Here is a 19,008-nt window from a genome sequence, read left to right on the forward strand (position 1 = left end):
TCCCTATTACAAGGTTGTTGTGGTCATGAATGATGATAAGGACCTACAGTACAGTACCTGTAGGAATTCTGATCCATTATGGAGATTAGTGTGATCTTTAGGCGTTGCTGACCCCCTGAGTGAAGTGATACAGTATGATAAAGTTATTTTTGTGCCTTGATATTTTTGGCCTCTGGCCCTCTGATTGGCCTCTGTCACAGAACAGAATTTTAGATGATCTTCATAACAGTTCCCGTATGGTGAAGCTTAGTAGTATGTCAGTGTTTTATCTAAATTTTCACCCAGCACATTGTCCTGGATATACAGTATATTACAGTGACTCTCCAAGAAAACAAGGACAGCTCTAAAAGCCCTATCTAATCCAGTCTGTCATAGTGTAGACAGTTGAAAAACAGATTGGACCGTCTCCATGCAAATACCTTTTAAAAACCAGTAGCTCCATACATAAAGATGCTTCCTTTAATATGTGCCCCCTTTCTTCACACCCACGGCCATTGTGTATAAAATCCTGTTTTTCCTGAAAAGATTTCTACTCGCAGCTACAGACAATGTTCCCCCACACAAGCTGTCGTCTTTGTCATCCCCCCTTAGTCAGTAAAGCAGGATCTTTGGCAGTCGTCCGTGTGTGAGCACTGTTTTTAGGGGACAGGTGGGGGCTCAATGAAGTCTGCCTACCTGTTCTTGTATAAGCTGGTCAATCTTGACAGATATATGGAGGAAGTGGTGGAAGGGAAAACGGAGGAGGGATAGAGGGAGGGTGAATGAATGGAGGAGTTAAAGGGAGGCTGGGGCCATGGAGGAAAGCCCATTCTCTGAGGGGAAGCACTGTGACTCCTCTCAGAGTAAGGCGAGGAGGAGGGAGATGCATGCTGATACAAACACCTCACCAACAATTATGCTCACCTAAAATAGCACTCTCTAAAGTGTAGGCTTTCCAGTTCACTGCACACAAAAAACAGAACCTTCACAAAATACCTACAGTAATTTAGCCATGTCAATTACTGTATTTCTTACATACAGTAAGTATTATGTTATCAACGGTGATGATTATACAGTATGAATACTGAAATGACATGTCAAATCATAGTTTTCTTGTAAGCCTTGATAAGTCAGAAAGATAAACAGTATATTTTGTTGATTATTGTTACTTTGCAGCACTAACAACATTAGCAACACTAATATTTGTTGCAAACAGTCTTGATAGAGGTTTCACTAAGAGTTTCACTAAGAGTTACAGGCAATATCTTACATTGTTATTTGTTCGATAATTCTGGAAGTATATGCCAATGAATAAACTGTTTTAAACAAATGTGTCAGTGGCTCATAGATAATTAGATCGCAAACTTTTTTTTAGAGCTGTGATAGCAATGCAGTGGCGGCAATGTATCTTTATTAGTGGTCGGGAGAATTGGCTACAGGCAGTGAGCAGTGAGTCAACAGATCAGCAGATCATGGATCTGCTCACAGCAGATTGCCTTGGCAGCACTGAAACCCCAGCCTGTCTCTAGCCAACCAACTGTCCCCTGACTCCATAGGCTTTAGTCACAGGGCTGTCTGTTTTAACGGTCTCAATACGTCAGGAAGTCATGTTTTAGTGGTATCCTCCAGGATGAGACACAAGACAAACTTCCTTTGTGTTATCAATAAAAGGGCACGTAATGATGTGTGTTAAATAGAACACATATTTTTTCATTGGGTTTCTACACGTTTTTATCAATATGCTATAGGCGTAGCAACTGTCAAGTCTGCAAAGACCTCCGATCTATGCTATTGACCATTATCATAGCCAAGAGGTTTCTTTGTTACAATGTGGTATTTTTATGCTACAGTTGGTGAGGAACCTGTTTACATTTCAGGGTGCTTCAGTTCACTTCTCTTTGCAGCTCGGTGAGATTCCAAAGCACTGTATAGATTTCTTTCAGCTGATGAAATTAAAAAGACAGCAGTGTGTGTGTGGTGTGCCTTGCAGCAACACGATTTGCCTGCGAGTTCACGATATGGGTTGAGAGGGGAGTTCCTTTGGGGGGGATTAAATAGCTCCCTCTCTTCCCTCCCTCCTCCCCTACCCTCCATACTTGCAGAACACAAACAGCTCGCAGGGCTCTGCAGTAAGAGTACAACATGTTTGCCACTGTGCTGCTCACAGGTAACAATAACCAGGGGTCAAAGGTTAAGAGGGATTGTGGAGCACTGAATCTTGTGTGTTCCTCTGGCAAAGCTAGGGGAGTGTGTATAAGCATAGGAAACAATGCACACAGCGTTGCTTGAAAACAATGTTGCCTTAGAGAAAGGTACCAAAAAGAACAAGACGAGATCTCTGCCTCCATAAGATGCTTTGAATGGTAGGGAGATAATCCATTTAATCTCTTAATCATGCATGCTGGATACATAGCGGGTTATCTGGACCTGAGCCTAAAACCCCTGTCCTTATTGGAGATATCATTGTCACCCTTCTGCAAGATCTCTTAACTTGGATGGAATTATTCCTGTTTGCTCCAGCATCAGTTGTATCCACTGGTCTCAATCACTGAGTGTAGCCTTGCTGCCCTACTAGAATAATGAGACCTAGCCCTGCATGAAATGGAATTTGGAAAATGTGCATGCTTTTAGACAATGCTGTTGAAATGCCGCCACCAGAAATGTATTCAAAACAGTGATAGTGGTTGGAACCTATTGTACATTGTTCATTGTATGTGTTCCACAAAAGTAGGAATTAATGAAGACGCATTTAGGCTCATAATTGCTATTCAAACAATTATGTACTTAGTTTCTTCCAACAAATGCATTCCACATTATTATTTTTGCCTCAGATAGCAAAGCACCCCAAAGACTAAAACCTTTCATTCCAGCAAAGGCCGTTTTTGGTCACCGTCAATAAAAGCATAAAAGCATTTATTTCCCACGTTTGTCAAATTAACAGCATACTCCATCTCCCATAGGAACTGTGAGGTTCATTAACCTTTTTGTGAAGTGGGACAGGTTTCCAGCAGTTACCATAACCTCTGTTCTGTTCCTACCTCAATTATAATAGAAGAATTAAACATCCAGTGATTCAAAACAGTAATGCGGCCTCTTAAATGCCTTTGTACCTGCTCTCAGCTGATAATGACTAAAGACACTGAATGAGGCTCACAGAGAGCTGTCAACAGATACAACCATGGGAGATGAACCGACACAAATGCCATCTTTTGGATTGATTGGATTGAATACCACTGGTTATCCACATGCAATGTTTGTAGGTCTAGATTTGGGGATTTTTGTTTATTTCTGATTATTTCATTTTGCTGCATTATTTTTTTACTGCCAAGTCGATTGCAGGTTTTGCCCACAGCCCTAAATGGAGCATTGACACAGGTTGTGGAACGGACTGTTGAATGGATTTGTTTAGAAAAAAACACTTGTAAAAACAGTAAAGGAAATTTCAAAATATCAACTATTACCACTGTGTTAGTTAGATTCAGTCTATGGTTATGGCAATATGTTCTGTCATAAAATAACAAAATTTAACAGATCATTATTTTACAGTCATCATGTTTTATCAACGTATCTTCTCTATGGTAGAGAGATTTTTGCATTAGTGCATTGCTATGAAACCCATAATGAAATTACCTAATAACCTTGTTCTAATCAAGAGGTTGTTCACTAGAGTCACCCCAATCCCTTATCATATTGGGTCCCAATGTGTCCCCCACACCCCTCCAAACTCCTACAGGCACTGATTGACCTTGAACTAATTAAGTGTTCAATTACACGCCTGTTGATCCCTTTTAATGGCCTCATTATTAAATTAATTGTATGGACTCAGTCCACAGGTGAAGTTCATTCTCTTCCTTGTCCACCTACTCCTCCTATTCTTCTCCTTCCTCCTCCTCCTCATTCTCCTCTTCCTCCTCCTCCTCCTCTTTCAGGCCTCTTTACAGGTTTCTGAAAGTACTGTCTTGGTAATCCATTTTTTTTTCCTCATGAAACTTGTATCATGAATTTAAGTGGACACAGTGGGTTCTCAGATGAGCTTTGTCCTCCTCCTTCACCCTTCCTCTATATCCACTGCACCTCCTTCCCTTCCCACCTCCTCTCTCACCTCCAAGTTCCATGCGATACAGGAAGGCCTACTGTGATCTAAAACATCGCCAGACTGAACTGTTATGCTGTCAGTAGCTGTGTCATGTTCATCAGGTGTGTGAGAACTGTTCAGTGAAAGGCTAGAGACTCAGCTGTAGTTTGCAACAGTGTGCGGTGCAGGCGGTAACCATGGAGCAGTGATGCCCTGCGCGTGCTCCCGGTACTGAAAGCACAGGCTGGGATTTTCCGCCGCCACCCCCGTCAGTGGGAAGCCCTGTGTGGGGACATGTCAGCTCCTTGTTTGCTAGTTGTGCTGATGAAGCCGGGGGTGGGGCGAGTGGGCAGCCATGTTCCAGGATTCCCTCCAAATGAGTCAGCCAGCCCCCAGTCTAACTGACTGTTACCTTGGGAACTCAGGCTGGGGGCTTCCCTCATCAACACTGCAGTACAGACTCATCTCTACAAGCAGGAGACCGCCACTGTAAGAGCCTTAGAGGAAGACATAGAAGTGAGAGTGAATTAGCTCACATGAATCTGCACACCCCTGGGCCCAATCTGCTAGGAGTAAGGTGTGTGTAAGGTCATTGACAGTCCTGCTCAGTCCACTAGTCCTATTTATGCAGCTAATGTATGCAGTTTAGATTGAATGGATGAAGGTAATAATGAGTTAGGGTGGCAGTTTCTTAAATCAGTGGTTTGAGTAATAGAGTGGTACTGCTAATGAGAATATTCAGAGGTTGTGTGTGGTCTGGTACATTAAAGTGTGTCAGGTAGTGTCAGAAGTGGTGGAGTTCACTTAATAACTGGACTGTTTATGTTCTTCTTAACTGAGTTCATTACCTAGGCCAAATGAGTTTCTTTACCAAAGCCATTAGTCCAGTGGAGGACTTGTTAATAAGTGAGTTAATTTGTTGAACTGATGATGCATTGGAGCAGATCTAGAGCGACTCCCCCACTGTCTCTCACCTCTGTCCTGCTGGAGCCATTCCACTATCCATGCTCTGCTGATCATTATTACCACTGGCTACTGTGCCATCTCTGACTCAACTTCATTAGGCATCCGTATGAATATACGGAGTGTATTACTGTGTGTAACAAAATAACCTTGAAAATGTATTATTCTACAGTTGTTCATTCTCTCTTGCTGTTTCATTCCTTCAAAACGCTTTTGCGTTGTAACACAATACACATCAGTATAACAAAATAAATTAACATTCAAATCCCCAAATTGATTCTCTGGTTCTTGTAGTACTGTATGAGCAAAGAGACAAACTGAATAAATATTATACTTTTACATAAGTGATTTGTCTTTATATTTCTCCGTCTTTAATAAAATGCTGCATTCTAAATTATGTTTTTATGTCTGTTCGTTTCGTATTCAGTTACAAGTCACTTTTACAATTATGTAATTATTGTTTTTAAACATTTCACTTGCTACTTTGGAACAAGTATTTAATCTACAAACTGGGAGCTTCCCAATGAGACACTGAATGCTAATTCACAATAACCCTGTGATGAATGGGCTGGGTAGAGAGGAGAAGATGAGGAGGCAGTCATGGGCTTGGCTTGAGTAGGGTAGGGGGAGGGGTGGCGGTGGCAGTACAAGTCCAGCCTCAGAAATAGAGCTGTGAACACCATCTGTCATGCTCTCTCTCCCCGTCTGTTAGCCTGACTGCAAGTAAAAGGGAGAATGATGCCCTCATAACTGCATTAGAAGGACGTGGGTGCTGATTGTCGTAGGTGTGGGTTTGCAGGGTGCGCGAGCGAGTGGGAGGGAAGTGGTGGATGCACGGAAGGGGGTGGTGCATGAGTAACTCTTGCTGACAAAGGGAAGCACTCACCCACACAGACAACGAGAGGGGTAGTTGGGCAAGCGGGTATTCCTGATAAACCACCCCCTCCTCCACCTCCTCCATCTTCCACCCACCCAGCCTCCCACCTGATGAGTCTTGTCAGAGGATTCCTCTCCATACACTCACTCCACATTTATAAGTACAGGGCCAGCTCACAGACCAACTCCGTACTATAACTCAGTACCTGGGTTATAGACTGGTTCTACATTTTAAAAGAGCCATTCTGCATGCATGCAATCTAGCACCTTCTTGTATTATGTTTCGGGAACAATCAAGCTGTCAAGAACTTTCTAGAAGCTACAGTATGACTGCTGTAGAATGAAGTGATCGGACTCAGTAGATACACAATCACGTGTTCTGAGGACACTCTTGATCCAACACAAAACAATGTGCCGTTGTTCGTTGGCAAATATGCATATACAATTTTCCGCAGTGCGGATGATTTTGCATCCAACCAACTTTAACACCTCATCTAATTTTGATACTGGTGCTCTGTATGAACTTGGCAAAGCAGCAGAGTGTTTTTCTCTTATGAAGGTGATAATGCTGTTTTTGTGTCTACCTCAGACTATACACAAGAGAATGCCAAACTTATTAAATATAGGATCCCCTCCCACAGTGTTATTTGAGTATTTAATGAATCCTCTACTTGTCTGCATTTCCCACCTAATGCCCAAAATACTATAGATGCGCATCATTTCTCCCCGTTGATCAAAGATTAGCCCCATCAATGCTGTATGAACCATTTGAATCCCCATTGCAACACTGTAATGAATTTACTATATCAACATTAGACATTTACAGTACAACATTTAAATTACACAATAAATCTCGCCCATGCCTTTGGCTGAAATGATACAGATACAAACGATGACATTGAAGAAGTTTCTAAATGTTGCAGATAAGATGAGCTATTCCCTACAATCTAAAGTGCTTTGAGACTCTTGTGAAACGTGCAAAACGTGTAATCCATTATTTCTATTATAGCTAAAGAAATCAATTTTCGCTCTTACATCTCTCAGTAGTGCTACCCACTCTTCTTCTTGACATGAAAATAATTAACACAGTGTGTTCTTGTCAGTCAATCAGTGACCAAGCCTTTTCACATTCTGTGCCACGCCCCCGCAGCGTGTCCCCACAGGGAGGCCCATCCACCATGTGAGAATGTCATGTAGTTAGGTGTGATCTAGTCCCCCCGGGGATCTCTGAGCATGACCTCACCACTGTGCTGTTTCAACTCTCTACACTCTGGTTTTCAAAGTTATGGATAGTCTAACCCTAGTGAATGACGCTGAATACCACTAAATATTAGTGATGAAAGTGATGACAATCACTTCTTCCTACATATATACATGGTTGATCATGGTCAAACTGTTGATCAAAGACAAAGATTGTATTTGACTTTCTTACGACACCTGTCTCATATATCATCAGCTTTAAATGCCATCTCTGTCATGCTCCCTATGATAAAGTGAATGTAAAGGGCTGTGATCTCCATGGAGAGTGAATAAGAACAGGGCATGAAGACGAAGTGGGAAACTGTGAGTTGCCCGCTCAAATGTTGACTACTTGTTGCTATGGCAATGGGTTTGGATCCAGCAGGGTTTGGAACTCTTTGGCTATTCTAAATAAAGCTTTCCTTGTTGATCAGTGGATGAAGCTACAAGTACTCACATTTGAAACTTATCAACAGCAACAGAAGCAGTATCTTTTCTGTGGCACTGCCCCTTCTCAGTGATTATGTCAGCTTTTTAAAAGCATAACAACAAAATACGATTGACAGGAAATGTGCCAATATTGTAGAAATATTTGGTGAGATTACAAATGTTATATTACATGTCATAACAATCTCAACAAAATTGTACACACAATGAATAGATTAGTTAAGCGACACAATACCTGTTGCTGTAATCATTCTTCACAAAAGGGAAAGAGATGAAAATGGCATGTTCACTCATGGCTGTGACAAAGACATCAAATCACACAGACAGCGCTGCATAGAGTATGCTTTGTTGAAATTATCAAAGTAGGCCCATACAGTAGGCCTACAGTAATGTTCATTCACTCGCTAAGCAGGAAATTAGAACATGATATGTTTTACTGTAGATTAAGCAGCTGATGATCTACATCCACATAGATCTACTGAGACCAAGCAATCATTAGTGCTCATTTAATTCTACATGTTTCTACCGTGTATGAGCCCATAATTATATGTATACATGGCCACTATTAAGATGGCACAGCCACTGAGCCAAGGTCAAATTCATTGGTCCTCCCACCCAGTATTTCACAGGCTAGTGATCTGCAATTAGGGGTGCCCTGGTTCAGAGTCTGGTGGCAGAGCCCTCTCCTGATTGTCCTGTTGGGTCCTATAGTCAGTGAAGCATGCAAGCAGTGTGTGGTGGAGCAGGGTGGCTATGTCCTGGGTTCTGGCAGCTACGTTACTGCATCAACTGACAAATACCCTGATGATGGAAAAGACAGACATTAAAAATGATATCTAAATACATAAAAGAAGATATCTAAATAGATTAAATATATGTATACTGTATATATACAGTATATTAGGAATCAGATCGAATGGTAAAATAAGGACTGGCTTTAGAAGTATCAACAGATTAATTCTTTTCTGACTTGGGGAGTTTTATAGTCAGAGATATATATACAATGCATGAACACAAAAGACCTACAGTATGTGGATATTCTTTGAAGCCTGTTCCAGTGGTCATTGCTGCTTGCATTCTTACAATTACCATTTGCATTGGAAATCAAGGGAAAGGATCAAAAGAGAAGTACACAGTGTATTTATGGAAAAGCATTGCTCAATACACACATGCTTATCCATTCAATGTTGTGTCCACTCACTGTGTGGGTGCAGTGTACAGTCTTTTAAGACGATACCTTTGGTTCCCTGTGGGGGGAGCCTGAGTGTGGTAAAGATCTGACAGAGAAGGAGAGAGTGCTGAGACCAGATTTTAAGGCTATGGTGGGGACTTCCACGCTCACCTCAAGTGGGTTTTGGGCACTTTCACAAACAACATATTTAGGCATTTTCCTCCCACACGAGCATGCAGCCTACACAAGTAAGCTATCAGGTCTATTAAGCAAACATTATCCAATGCTATTTGCAGTGAAGTGCCTGACCGTGTGGTTCTATGGGAGTTTAACATGATAAATATACACAAGGACATTCTTATGAAAAAAAATATGCTCAGTTCATTTCAGTCTGCATGATCCCCTGTTTCTAGGCAACTGGAAGTTAATATACAATTAATAATATGGGAATTTGCTATCCTGAAATCCAATCACAGACTTAATTTGCCTGGGAATTGTCTTTGTCTCCAGATATTAAATATTGTAGATCCCAAACGTAGTGAGCATTGACACTTTTAATCCAAGATCTACTAAAGATTGGAGCCTGGTGAACAGTTGAGTCTTAAGTCCAGCTTCCTTTAAGCCAGGGGTTTCAACCCCCTGATGATAAATGATGGGCTTCACATAATCACTCCCTTGGCCTTGGTGTTTTAATAGCGTCAAGAAAAGAAAACCCCTGTATAACATATATACTATACTGTATACTGTAATGCATCGTACTCCCACCCCTGAGAAACTGCACCTATCTTTTTCTGAACCTACAGGGCAGTAGCCTGAGGAGAGCGGACATTAAAGGCACAACCCTGACTGGTAAGAATTGTTATGTAAATTTTGATGGACTTGAAGAGTCACTGCTGCTACTGTATTATTGTGTCTTGTGTTTTCACTTTAATCAAAACTGAATATTTCATTCCTCCTTCAGAATATTCCCGCCCAACCCCCCCACAAAACTCCGGTCTACATCGCTACCAGTTCATGTTGTTTGAGCAGCCGCCAGACAAAACCCTCACACTCACCAAAGGGGAGAAGTCCTCCCTGGGTAAATGCTCCATTCACACACACCTCATATTGTTGCTGCCTATGTATCTATACTATACTACTGAGAACACCATTGCCCAATCTACCAGCATCATTTGTATAATACTGCTATTGCAGATCCTGTTATGCTCTCTCTGTACACTTTTCTTTTGGTTTCTTTTTACACTTGATACAAGTAACCTCAAGTATGACTGTACACCTGAGCCCAAAAATGCAGCCATTGTCTTTAATCAAAACAACAGTGACTTTTCCTCCTAGGCTACATGTTTTACATCATGATCCTCTGCTCCTTGACTCTTGTCTGCTGTATAGGGTATAATAACACTATCCGCAAATAATTGTGAGCGTTTAATCAAAGTATTGTGAATCCATTTCCGAAGACTATTTTCTCAAAGTGCTTGAACTTAATAAGGAAAATACTAATGAGGTTAGTGAATCAGTGTGGTGCAGCGCAGGTCAGGTCAAGTGCTGTGAGATCCCACGCACACACGTGCATGTACCTCTGCCTGATCACCTCTTTACAACCTCTCTCACCAGCTCCCCTTGAAAATAACCATTCTGTAATGTCAGTAATACTAATCATTGTATTTTTTACTCAATAATACATGTAATGCTAGTTTCACATCCAGTGCACCATGCATTTCTATATGAAAAATGAAGGCCTATCTTTTGGAGGTAGGCCTAATTCATTTCCTTTCATTAAAGGCCTTGAGATTTTGCAGAGGAGCTTTGTTATTTGTATAGCTTTTTTGTTTTGCTAAGAAAGCTTTCAGAGTAAGTGACTGCACTTGGATACACCTCACAGGGGGCGTGTGGGTCTGTCTGCTCTACTCAGGGGCACAGTGAGTGATTTGAGGAGAGATCAGGGTGGTTTGAGACTTCAAGGACCGCAGCCCTGAATGAGCTGAGATGCCAGTCTCTGCTGTGTTTGAAGTCTTGACAGCTTTGTCAGCAAACAATCCTAGCACATTAGAGTGAAGTCTGTTTGATGTTGAACCACTGGAAGAAATGTCAAAATGTATGCACTTTTGAGTGTTTTTATTTATTAAACTTGCATTTGGGGAGGTTGAGTTGAAAATGTCAAAAGTAGTTTAGACAAAGAAATGGTGATGGTATGAATAATAGTGTACTATTTAGAATATTTTATGAATGTTCCCTGCATTTCGTTATTTGGGGATTGTTTTATGTCTGATGGACTTACATCTCTGACTTATTCCAGTGCATGGAAGAGACCATGGTAGGGTATTTCATACTAGACATCTAGCTGCCATCTCCAATGTACACACAGTAATCAGTAATCCAGTTCTGTGATAAGACTGGATACACCCATCATTATTCCCTCATGTGATTCTGATTCCCTCTGAAACACTTCCTCCCTGCAATACTCTGTTCTCCCTCCTAAGGAAATTAAATTAAGAAATTAATGCTCCACTGTGATAATCAAATATGTAATTTGATGGCCAGCACAGAGAAACAATATGGTAGCTAACTACTGATGCTGTGGAGAGGACAATGAAGTATTGCACAAAATACACAGGTGATGTGTGAACGCCTTATCATAGTTGAGCGGTCAAACAGCTCATCTTCTAATATCACTGTATCATAAAGGGTTGTGCATTGAACTTCCAAGAGTAATGATGGGCCACATTCTAGATCTGGTAGATATCTGTCTAACTGCTAGTGCACCTATTAGCATGGTATTAGCATGGCCATGAGGATGATATCGTAGACAAGAGACGCAGGGGGAATCCCATGTCTCCCCACCTCCCCCGGTAAGTATGTTCCCTGATTAGCGTCTGTCCTCTCTCCATGTGGTATGACACAGAGAGCATTTCTCATAGCCCATGACATTAATTGATGTGATTTGCAGAGAGAATGCATTCAGACGTGGGTGGGAGACTCCTAATGATCATTTTCTACTTCCAGTGGCTCAATCCTTGACTCAATTTCAGCTCAAATCTCTTGTCGTTTTCTTTTCATCTTTTGACCATCACTTAAGTACAGGAACAGTGCAGGGAAAGGTGCAGCAGAGCTGTTGTAATGGACTGCAGGGGTCTGTTGTGGCTCCTGTGTGTAGGTTATGAAATGTGGGTCAGTGGATGGATGGAGACAGCTGGTTGTTACACAAGTGGCTGAAGGGGGGCTCTGCTCTTGGCACTGGGCACAGGGGCATGATAGTGGGGAATCCCCATCTCTCTGGCGCAGGATGGCTGCCCCTGTCTGAATGTGCCCCCCGTGCCAGGGGTTTCACAAGCCGGGGGCGAGGGCAGGCGTGGGCACACAGGGCCTGGTGTCACTTTTCCGCCAGTTGGCAAAGCCTGGGCATGCTACTGTTCAATGCCACTGAGCCAGTCTGTCAGCTCAGAGGTGATACTGTAACAATGCTGTAGAGGATGTGAGAGGGGTTATTCATTGGGATTTCACTTCACACAGCTCTTTCCACTTCCACTGAGATTTGCCATAGGAACAATGCAATTCTTTTCAGAGTTTGAGTTTTTTATATATAGTTTTCTATTATGTTTCTCTTATTTTAATTCTGCACACATGACTGACATGAATATTTGTTGTCAAAGAAATTGCACCTTTATATAAGGACATTCATCAACCTCCATTATCATGGTCATCTTTTTTGCCCACATTTTCATCCCTCCCCCCATCATCAAAGTGTTGTGTTGGAGACGTTCAGGAGCATCCTATTGTGTGAATAAGGGGTTCTTTGGCCTCCACAGAGCTGGGCTAGCTGCTGGATGGAGCGTGGCCCTCATCCTGGCTCCTAGCGCTCGTATTGCCAGCTCAGCACACTCCACAGTAATTGAAGCCATTTGCAATGTTGCAGTGTAGTAATGGGCAGATCTGTGTCTCCCACCCACCCACAGCCTCTGCCATTAATCAAAGCTCTGAAGTCATGAGAGCCAGGAGAGCCAGGGGGCTGAAGCTGCAGTAGGCCTGAGCTCCAATCAGGAATCTAGACTCATTTTCAGCTGTCTTTAGATTTAGCATGGTATCCCCAGCAAGGTCCTGAAGACGGCTACTGTAGCATGAGCACTGTATGGATGCAGATGGCTATTGTAGCATGGCCACTGTACAGTATGGATGCAGATAGCTACTGTATGTGGGTGAACAGTTGTGAATGGTCAGAGGTGAGCAACCTCATTACCAGCAAATGAAACCCCTTTAAAGATTTCACTCCAAAAGGCTGTACTCTAATAAAGAGGGCATCTGTGGTCAGAGGGTTCAAGACACTCTAGATGAGAGCTTAAACAGGGGCACCACCCACACTTCTACCTCAGTGTGCCAGCTCTGTGCCACCTCATACCAGCCGACACAGCTCTGCTCTTCTTGCATCACAAACTGGAGGAGGGCTGGGGAGAGGTGGGATAGGAGAGGCGGGAGGGGAGAGGTGGGAGGGAGGGAGGGGATGGAAGGGAGGAGGAAGACAGCGTGTCACCCCCAGGTCCTATCTGTCCTTTCCATGAGCAGGCAGATTGGGGAGGTGGAAAGATGTCGCCGGCCTGAAATGAGCTGAAACAGACATCGTTTAAACTATTTAAAGGTCATGTGTACATCTGGGCGTCAGCAGGATGCCGGCCCTGCCTGGATGACAACACAAGCTATTGTCATTTTTGTGAGTGTTTTTGTGTTTTTGTCACTGCCCAATGACAGAATGTTGCACAGCTATGGACCGGCTTGACCATACAAAAAAATATTCATCGTCTTAGTTCAACCATATTGAACATTTCACTTTTACACAGACAGTGCTCCTCCGGTCTCACTGAAATATTCTCTAACCTTTTAAAGGAAACATTGCCTAACCCCTCAAGGAACATCCCCCTGTTCGCTCGGCAGAGGCAAGTGTGTTTTGACACACAAAAAAAATACAAAAGTACTCTAAATGGCTATACTGCCCTTTTAGAGTGCTTTATTCACCCATCACAACCATTAGAATTAAATAAACCAACATACATTTAGGTTGAATTCATATAATGCATATTAACGAGGGCCTACCCCTGTAGACTGAGCATCTCTGTCTGGTGGGCTGGTTCTGAGAGGTGAAGGACCTTGCTCAGGTGGACCAGACGACAGTTGGGATCTGCAGAGGCGGCACATTATCTCCACTGGTGCACAGGCCATAGGGGCCACCGGGGCCATGTCATATCATAAGTGCAGGTCACTTAACTCCATTCTCCTCACTCAATTACCCAGGCCCTGTCCACAGGCTATCCTCATGCGCAGAGTGGACCTGGAGAGATTCAGGTACTAATCTGTTCCTGGTTATTATTCACCATCTCCACCAGCTGAGCTCAGAACCTGCCCTGACCCCCCACAACAACAGTGTCATTGCCCACCCGCCACAGATGGAAGTAACAGCAGCATGATAGGTGGATGGACTGTATAATGTATTTATTTACAGCATTACGTAGTAAGATTTACAGCATTACGTAGTCAGAGACATTAGCATCCTTATGCTATTTATTTATTCATATGACCATTTTTTAACAACACTCATGACATTGTATTAACCCTAAAGGTAAAGTGGTTTCCCAGGTTATTTCACTATTACTCATAGCCTACCTACCTATGATGGAATATGTGCTCAGCAGCTGAGCTTTACCTCTAAGACTTTGTTGCATGAGGATAGGATATGTGAGGTGTGAGGTTTGGATGCATGGTGACAGTAGAGTGTGTGTATTCTACCCAGGCCTCCATCACACCAGACCCTGAGGTGTATGGTTCTCTAATGAGGAAAACAGTTGTACAGAGGAAAGGTAAAGTCCCTCTCACAGTGAGAGGTTAGTAGGAGTGATGTATCTATCCAGACACAGCAAGGCCCCTCACTGTTTAAAACTTTAAAACTCAAAACCTTTGAATATTTGGCTCTCATTTAAAAAGAGTTATTTCCCAAGCTCTCTGATAGCAGCTGCTAATGTAGTTACTCTGTACAGTGAAATACCACAGATGACTGATTCAGCTGAAGATCTCCTCGATTGAAGAGTAAGACATTGAGATTATTCTCATGCCCTGTCTATGAATCACAGACTAACGCGCACGCACACACACACACACACACACACACACATGACTATACCACAGATGACTGATTCAGCTGAAGATCTCCTAGATTGAAGAGTAAGACATTGAGATTATTCTCATGCTCTGTCTATGAATCACAGACTAACGCGCACGCACACACACACACACACACACACACACACACACACACACACACACACACACACACACACACACACACAAACACAGTGGCTCTTAGGATGTGGTTTTGCTTTGCAACTTTAAAGCTGACAGGGTTTCCCTCCAAGTAAAAATGCAGAGTTTGCCATCTCTATTTATTTACTTACCAACTATCCCAATTCATTTAGGCTTGAGTCTAGTTTTACTGTTTTACCTAATATGAAACACATACTTTGGAAATGTATGCACTTTTATTTAAAGCATTTGCCCTGCTTGAATTACAACTCACACTAAATGCAAATAACATGTTCCTTTCATTATGAGACATTCTGTGCCTATACTGTAGCTCTTAAAATAGCTGTCATTACAAGCCAAGATCCCCCATCTCTCCTACCCAGACCCCAACGCTTTGTTTACCATTAAAAAGTCTACCCAAGACTGAAAGTAAGAAATAAGACCAGTTTGTTGCCTTAGAATTCTGATTGTGATTTTGCCTTAGTGGAGGGAGGGGAGCTGGTGGGAATGGGGTGGTTGTCAAATCCATGAAGTGATATTGTCGTACCAGCCGGACGGCCGTCTGGTGTTTGTTTAAAAGGGGAGGGAAAAAAACAGTCCAGGCGATTGAATCATATCTTCTTGCCAACAAGTCCTCGCGTTCCCACCTCCAGCATTACAGCAACATGTTTTATTTTCAGCAGTGCTGTTCTCAGTGACTCACATCCCAGAGCCACGTGCTGCTCTCTTAGGTCCCATCATCTCCCTAAAACATGGGGGAAAAGTGACCATTATGAATGTACATTCTTAGATCTTGGAAAATACTCAGGTTTAGCTGTTAAGTTTTCCTGCTCTCACTAAGTGTGCTAAATAAATCCATGTTTGGTTGAAATGGATAGTATCTGATCAGTAATAATTATCATGTAATAATCAAAAGCTAATGTAACCTGTTCTCTCTCTCTCTCGTAAATCATTGTGAATTGCATGAGATTATTTGAATAGCGAACTACTGTACACTTTGACTGCAAGAAGATTTGTGTGGGATTCTTTCAATATGGAACACATCTGATATTGTACTCTCATTGTCTCTTGATCCAGGTAACTGGGATCCTCAGGCCTTCATCGGAAGGTTTGGTCTTGGAAGTCCTGTGGCTACCGTACAGTTCCTCACCCAAAACCACAACAACTAGCAGCTATCAACTATCATCACCTTCTGTCTCCATGGCCAGGGGTAGCCACATGTCCTGCAGTCTGAGGCATGGACTGTTTTACTCAGCCAGTAAAAGGTCTCCTATATCTTCAATTTCTGTGTATTTGATTAGTTGCAATGTGAAGGTACTGTATGCAGAATATACACTGACAACATTTATGTTGATAACAGAGGAAACTGTAATAGCAGTAGTAGATACTGAACAGCTCATGTAACTATACATTGTATAGACATTTAATGCTAAAATGCTTTGTAATCAATATGTTGTATCATTGATATTCATTCATTCATCATTGAAGTAAATACCGATATCAAATTCCCCTTTGTGAAGGCTGTACCATACAGTATTACTGTAACCATTTATGATGCAACAGAGTATTCTGTTACCTGATGTGTAGCTGAAGATACAGTATGGGAAATAGACTTTGATTTGATTGGGGATTTCATATTAGTTTCCAAGCACAGTAGTAAAGAGAGGGAAGAAGGCCTGATATCGCGGGTCTGAGTGTGGAAAGAGTTGATTCTAATTCAGGGGAGGAAATACGTCAGGGCCAAAAAAGGAAGTGGGAGGTGAAACCGAGACCACAACACAGCCGGAAGCCACAGTGGAACTTCAACCAAAATACTCTTCAGCACTATTGAACCAAGCAAACACTGACGGAGTGACAGCACAAGGGGAGGGGCTGATGGTTTTTTTTCTGTTGTTTCTGATGAATGGAACATTCTGTTTGTGAATGTGTTTATCATATTTCCATTGACCACTTCGTGCTCGGGTGAAAGACTCAGAGGTCATATGAGGTCACAAAGAGATAACTGTAAAGACAATAGTGTGTTGAGGTGTCCTTGAATTTAACTTTAGGATGGTGAACCCATTTTGAACTTTGGACAATTGCATGAAGGCCCACCTTGCAAGTCTTTAGAGGATGGTATGGATAAACTTTTCAACCCTTTGACTACGGAGGTACACTTTTCAGACTTCCACAGGTCTTTGTAGAGGGTGGGTCAGAGTACCCCCCATAAGGAATATTGGTTTCTAACCAGTACCTCCTCCGGGAGGGGGTTGTATCAATACCCCAGATGTCTGAAAAGGGCTGGATTTACATCAGGGACTTTGATGTTCTGATGATCAATGTTTCGTTGGTGGTTTCATTGACCCTATTTTGGTGTCTCATCAGTGGGCTAGGCTGGAGAAGGTAATGGAGGTTTTTGTTCCTTTGGTGGTTAAGCCAGCCTTGGTAAACCTCTTTGTGCCCCCTCCATGAACTCTGGGAGATCATTGATCAATTGTCCTGTATTTGCTTTGTTTGTCTTTCAGACTTAGTAGTCAGAGCATTCCACTCCACAAACGACACAACAAAAACAATGCAAAATGCACAAATAGATAAGTTAATTGTATATGAACTCACATACTTGGGATCTGCATAGGTCTCACCATTATGTCCCAGTCAAGTATAGTGAGTAGTCTGATAACATAGAATGTAGCAGGCGTCACTTCTTTCCTATACCTGTCCTGGCAGAACAGCACCAAAAACAGCTGGGTTTTGACACTCAACTGCAATTATCAGGAGGGTTGAGATTTTCTTAATCATAATAAGTGACAGCTGAACATCAGCTGTAGCTGAACATGTACTGTAAGGAGGTGCATTATTGCACTCTCAAAAAAAACAAGCCTTCACATCCCTTGATGATATGGGAAAAGCATTTATTAAGTGGTTAATTTATTCAAACTAACATTAATTAAAAGGAATTTGTATAATCAATTCAATTGCCTAACCGTAACAAGTGATCTAATATGCATAATGACTTGAGCGAGTCTCAGTTTCTCTTTTCATTTTAGTAAACTGTGAGACCTGCAAAAAAAATGTCACTACAGATTCTACTCCAGTTCATTACTTTATTGCTAAGGACTGGTAAAATGTTGAGCATGCCACCTTCTTAATGCTTGTCAGCAGGGGGGATGGGGGGGTGGGGGTATTATCACAGTGATCTTCACACGTTTAGTCTGAACAGGGATTCACAGTTACACACATATATACATGGTGTCACCAGGTTTTAGGGACAAGTGAAAAAAATAACAGAATTCATCAGTTGATTTATTAACTCAAGAAAACAATATTGGCTGTGACACTCAGCTGTACTGTATGTGAATTCAAGCACACTTTTTTGGTATATGGGAGGAATTTTGTTGACTTATCCCAGATAACCAGTTGCTCATAGTGACCTTGTATTTTTCCGTTCTTTATTAAAATGTGCTAGATAACCCTCTGGGACAAGCCGGTGCTTCCACGGAATCCCCATATGCAAACAAGCCAGGGAGCTCTGGTTAAGGTGATATAACATCACCACTAGCAGTAGGTCATTGGATGCTTCCCCCTGTGACACCCCATGTAATTCACGATCTAGGAAATACAACCGGTACAGTATTATATTCCAACTGGCTGAGTTTCCACCTGCCGCCCCATACAGTACAAAGGCTTCCCCTGAGGAAAGTGTTGGCAATGACAGAGAGTGAACAGAGAGTCCTAGTTCAAAGGGAATTCCCTTACTAGTTTGCATCCATAAAAGTAGTCCGAGAGACAGTTTTCTAGAGGGAGGTGCTTTCCTCCTGTACTACTCCACAGGAAAACAGTTGTGGGCCTCTGCAAAAGAGCTTTGACCTCTCAACTGTTAAAGTCAACTTCCATGTGTAAATGTATGGTTACATACATGTATATAGAATTTAATATGTGACTTCAAATAACATATTTGTGCCTGCCACCCTTGTCTCCTTTCAGACTGGTCAGAAAA

At 42.2% G+C, this 19,008-nt stretch overlaps 1 protein-coding gene across 2 annotated transcripts in view; it reads left to right on the forward strand.

Annotated features, from left to right (window-relative positions):
- pebp4 (phosphatidylethanolamine binding protein 4) overlaps window positions 1–16,526 on the forward strand; it is a 46,245-nt gene extending 29,719 nt beyond the window's left edge. For both annotated transcript variants that reach the window (XM_083672904.1, XM_083672905.1), the window contains 3 exons: window positions 9,554–9,599; window positions 9,712–9,828; window positions 16,110–16,526. In XM_083672904.1, the coding sequence (XP_083529030.1) occupies window positions 9,554–9,599; window positions 9,712–9,828; window positions 16,110–16,201 (255 nt within the window). In that variant the 3' untranslated portion in view covers window positions 16,202–16,526. The remainder of the gene's footprint in view (window positions 1–9,553; window positions 9,600–9,711; window positions 9,829–16,109) is intronic.
- Window positions 16,527–19,008: the final 2,482 nt, after the last annotated feature.

This window comes from Argentina silus (genome assembly GCF_951799395.1).
Source record: "Argentina silus genome assembly, chromosome: 7".
Taxonomy (NCBI): Eukaryota; Metazoa; Chordata; class Actinopteri; order Argentiniformes; family Argentinidae; genus Argentina; species Argentina silus.